General features: G+C 38.5%; 1 protein-coding gene across 1 annotated transcript in view; it reads right to left on the bottom strand.

Annotated features, from left to right (window-relative positions):
- Positions 1–703: 703 nt before the first annotated feature.
- LOC144964589 (uncharacterized) overlaps positions 704–5,087 on the bottom strand; it is a 37,068-nt gene continuing 32,684 nt past the window's right edge. Inside the window, exon 5 of the mRNA XM_078899038.1 lies at positions 704–2,799. Within this exon, the coding sequence (XP_078755164.1) occupies positions 1,675–2,799 (1,125 nt within the window). The 3' untranslated portion in view covers positions 704–1,674. The remainder of the gene's footprint in view (positions 2,800–5,087) is intronic.

The following is a 5,087-nucleotide window of genomic DNA, read 5'->3' as shown; positions in this document are numbered from 1 at the left end:
AATGGTATGAATAGATTGAGACTTTCGTTTGCTTTAATGTTTTATTGAGGACAATGAATAATAACATTAAAGTGACATAAAGAAAAATGTCACATTTCTCATCATTCTAACGCTGGGGGCAGCGTAGCTCAGCGGTATTGTCTTTGCTTCGTACCCGAAAGGTACCGAGTTCGATCATCCGCCGCTGCGCTGTGTGGCTTGAGCAAACCACCTCGTCCTATTTCATTTTGCGGCGCTGCACTGCGACCCTGCACTGCGACTGACGCCTGGGTTATTCCAGTCTTCCCTTGGAAAAGACCCTAGAGAAAAAAATTCCTTATTGGATGAATATAGGGAATTTTATTTGTAATATTTAAATTTTATTTCAAACAATTTTCAAAATCCTCATCACCCTGAAATACATGTATTAACGTTTTCGTGTGATGGGTCACAAAAAATAAATGAACTCTAACTCATGTGAATTGCCTAATTAAATCATTTTACACACGTAGGCGGGGGTCCCGATTGTTCAGTTGGTTGTGCACTCGCTTCACAAGTAAAGGGACTTCATTTCACGTCAAAAAAGTCTCAATCCTGGGACTTCACTTCAGTGAAGTTCTAGGATCGAGAGATTTTGGCGAGATAGATGTTATCTTAATCGATAGATATTTGAAGGACGAGTTTTCTGGCCAAAATCTTTATAATTGCGTGTTGTTGTTTTGGGTTTTTTTTTTAATTATTTTTTTTAAATTTTTTTTTTTTTGTTTTTGTTTTTGTGGGGTTTGTTTGTTTGTTTGTTTGTTTTTTCATAGTATAACAGAATAGATGAGAGGCATTTAGAATTTTTAAAAAATTAAACTCTACCAAAATATTAAACTTAATTGTAATTATTTTTTTCCTTATGTTTCAACAAACTTGACAATGTGAACTAAAGAATTATAGGTATTAACAAGATTAATGTCAATATGTAATATGTGGGCACTCTCGCTTCAGAACGCTAATTTATCAGGGTGAGCCAGATATGAAACTTGAATTTATAGTTAAAATGACAAAAATGTCAGATTTCAGTAGTTGTTACTTTAAACACCAGGGGTAAGATAGCTCAGTTGGCAGAGCACTCGCTTCACGCGCAAAGGGACCGAGATCGGTCCAGAGTACAGTCGAGATCTTCTCTGACTCCCCTGTCCACCCAACAGTGATTGGGTAGCTGAGTCTGTTAGATCTGGCGGAAAGTACTTTTCGATAGACTAGCCTTCTATCCAAAGGGTATCAAGCAATTGTTATTGTCTGTTTCACGCTATAGAAACCGGGATAAACTCCGGCTCCATGGGCCGAATGGCTCTGAAGGACTACTGCTTACTTTAAGCATCAATATTTATTACCCAAAATAAAACATAGGAATTTCCACTATAGATAGTATTCTTAGCATCTAGCTCACCCCGACGTATTACCGTTTTGAGGCCGTGAATCACACAGACCAATGTGTATTGATATGAACATTTATTGCACGATAATTTGCTGTACTTTTCTTTTTTCTTTTTTTTTACAAGGATTCATATAGGATTCTTTATAAGTTAAGGATATAACAATACAAAATAATCAATCATAACATAGGGGGGAAAAAAAAACAAAAAAACCCAAAACAAAACAAAAATAAATACAACAAAAACAACAAAACAATGCTGATGTTGAGCCTTAATTTTGGCAATCAATAATGGCGTCTTCATCGTCATCGTCATCGTCATCCTCACACGATTCCGGGTTTTGTTTATCTTCACTTTGATCACAAGACAAGACATTGATATCGGGTTTTATCGAAGAATCACAACTAGGAATCACCAGAGTGGTCATAGGGCAACAGGAGTTGATACTTCGCTCTGAAAGATTTTGATGTGCTTCATTTTTATTGTTTATTTCATTCTCATTGAAACTACTCGCTGTCGTTTTGAAATCAGATGCTGCTGCCGTGATCGCCGTAGGTGTCGTCACTGAGTCATTTAACAAGTTTGAGACTTGAAGTTCCTGACATAACCCTCCAACTGCTGTTTTATCAGTATCTGTTTTATTCAGCGTTGGTGTGTTTTCTGAAACCTCTAGGTGGCGTTTTGAGTCATCGGAGTAAGAGTCGGAATTGGAATTGTCCGAGTCTTCACGTTCATGCCCCGTGTGCGGTGGAGAGCGTCTGTCATTGTTGGTATTGGTGACATTGCTTTCCCTGCCAGTGTCTGGCCCCAGAAATCGGTTCAAATGAAACCCTGAAAACGTGTGTGCAGGCTTGGAGGAGAAAGAGCAATTAGAAAGAGTAGGAGAGGAGGATGGTGAGAGGGACGAAAGAGACGAAGAGGAGCTGTTGGAATTGATATTTTGGGTTATTTTGCCTTGGCTGGAATCTGAACAGGGTTCATGTTTTGGGGGTTGTCTTTTATCTTTCATGCTGAGATCTTGAGCTGATTCAAATTGAGCCCCTGGAATCTCACGAGATTTTTGTTGCGTACGATGTTCAGGGGATCCGATGTATCCTAAGTTGGCCTTCATGGAGGCTGAAAGTCTTGGAATGTCAAGGACACCTGGGCTGCTGCCATTAAAGCTTACGACCCCGCGCGGCGTCAAGGAGGCAATATGACCGAGGACATCACGTGGTTCAAAGGTCATATGGTGGTTTTGGATGGGGTCGTGAGGTCTGCTGGGCTCGGAGTTTTTCCTATTCTTGGCCTTGGCCATGTTCTTCTCAGCATTGAGTTTGTGTTCGGCAACCTCGGCGCTGGAGATGTTTTCTTGCTTTTTCCATTTGGTACGTCTATTTTGAAACCAAATTTTTACCTGAAATGACAGAAAAAATCGAATGGGTTAGGCAGGACTAACAATTTTTAAAAAAAGGAATTGCATATTTATTTGTGCAGTTCTGTGGATTCAGCTTGATAAAAACCCTTCACCTTGCTTTATTTACTCCCTCAGCAGGCCATATGGAACTAAAATTTAATTCCTCACAACAAAACTCGCCTGTAAGGCATCCTTTGGATAATGACATTCTAGCAATATCCGTCACTACCTTAAGTTAGGTAAATAGTATCACCCGAATTGTATATTATGATTATGTGTGTACATCGCTTTATAAATACAATGTCGGGGCCAGAATTTGTGAATGTTTCCTTGCGTCTCATAAAATGATGGGAAGGAAAGTCTCTTTGGCCTATTATGCGCTTTCTATCCTCGTGACTGAACTAGTTTCCAAATAATTAATTTTGATGATGATAGTGAAGATTATGATAATGGTGGTGGTGATGGTGGCGTTTGACATGGTGGATCGTGGCGATGGTAGTGGTGGTTAATGCTGCTGCCACTGCTGCTGCTGCTGCTGCTGCTGATGATGATGATGATGATGATGATGATGATGATGATGATGATGATGATGATGATGATAATGATGATGATGATAATGATGATGATGATGGTTTTGATGATGACGACGACGACCACGATGTCGAGAAGGACGAAGTATATGCTTAAACAACCGATATCATTCAGTGTATACTTTCTTACAAAAACATGGTGACAGCAATACTGTTACATCGTAGAATTATGAATTCCAAGAACAAGAGGGCGAGTGTTACCTTGCGTAAGAGCCGTAAATATTTTCTCACAGATGAAGCATTGACGTGCTAATTGCTCTTAAGTGAGTACGAAAGATGCTCGCCGAACTTAAAAGCTATTTGAAAGAAGAGAAAGCTTTTAACTTAATATTTTCAATGAGATACCGGTTTTAGGGTACTTCACTCAGCACTTATATGCACCTAGCCTTTTACGCAAATAGTATTTATTTATATTATGACTCTTAAATAGCACATAAATGTGTGTATCATATGTGTAAGTGTGTGTGTGGGTGTGTTAGGTTATACATATGTGTGTAAGTGTTGTTTACCCGACAAGAAAATATGTAATTCGAATTTAATCATGTCTCACTGATATGTTATGATTATATTTTTTAAACAGAAGCTTTCAATTAGTGCAATATGTACTAAACACGCTCAATGTGCTTTACAAGAGGTCTCAAGATAATAGCAACAAATAGAACGAAGAAACGAGACATGCAATCTTTACAAATTTCTGATTGAATCAACAATGTTATCGATTAGATACTCATTTTGTTCAGGAGTAGGGTGAGAAAAAGTTAGTAAGGAGCCTTTTTAAGGACTCATCATGGTCCCGCTCACCATCAGACTGCAAGCCCCTCAACAAGATAGAATGCGGATGGAGTCACAATGTTATTGTGTGTTCATTTTTTATTTTTTTTAGCTAGCCACAGGGGGAGCAGTGGTAAAAGTTACACACTGGTCACAGTTAAAATCTAATTATTAGATCAATAAAATTGAATAGGATAAAACAAAAACATGCTCTTTTCCAATTGCATTGAACTGAATGGGCTTCTCTGTGTTTTCTTGTTTCATTTTGTTTAGTTTGGTTTTGGTTTCGTTTTGCATTGCTTCGTATTGTTTAGTTCTGCTTTTTAACTCAATCAGTGACATGTTATCGAATCCTCCCTCCCCCAACACACACAACTTTCCTCTCTCACTCCTTCCCTCCTTTTCTCTCTCTCTCTCTCTCTCTCTCTCTCTCTCTCTCTCTCTCTCTCTCTCTCTCTCTCTCTCTCTCTCTCTCTCTCTCTGCTTCTCACCTCCTTCCCTTTCCTTCCCCTCCCCTCTTTAAAGCAGATTTGTTTTTCGATGACATGAGAACTATGAAACTGGAGTTTTGCCTCTTTTACGTTAGCAAGAAGCAAATGGTAGTCATTGCTCATTACCCTTTTGACAGGACGCTCCAGTAACAAACTACATTCCGCTGGAGAGAACTACTACTTAAAATTACATAGCCAATCTTTCAAGGTAGTCAAATGTTATAAAGAAGAAGAATGCTATCTGTACACGAATACGAACCTGAGCCTTTTCTAAACTTTTAATTCATTATGTGACCTACGCCTCTAACTATTATATAGGGGTGAAAGAAATACTGACACTAAACTTTGCAGTAAAAAAAAAAACACCATGAAACTAGGGATGAATTGTTAATATTTTTTAATGGATATCGGAAATTTGGAAGACGATATCTTTTCT

Source organism: Berghia stephanieae, chromosome 2 (genome assembly GCF_034508935.2).
Source record: "Berghia stephanieae isolate SIO BIC M18660-M18661 chromosome 2, UCSD_Bste_1.3, whole genome shotgun sequence".
NCBI lineage: Eukaryota > Metazoa > Mollusca > Gastropoda > Nudibranchia > Aeolidiidae > Berghia > Berghia stephanieae.
Note: the sequence above shows the minus strand (reverse complement) of the source record. Positions and strands in the feature narration are given on the sequence as shown.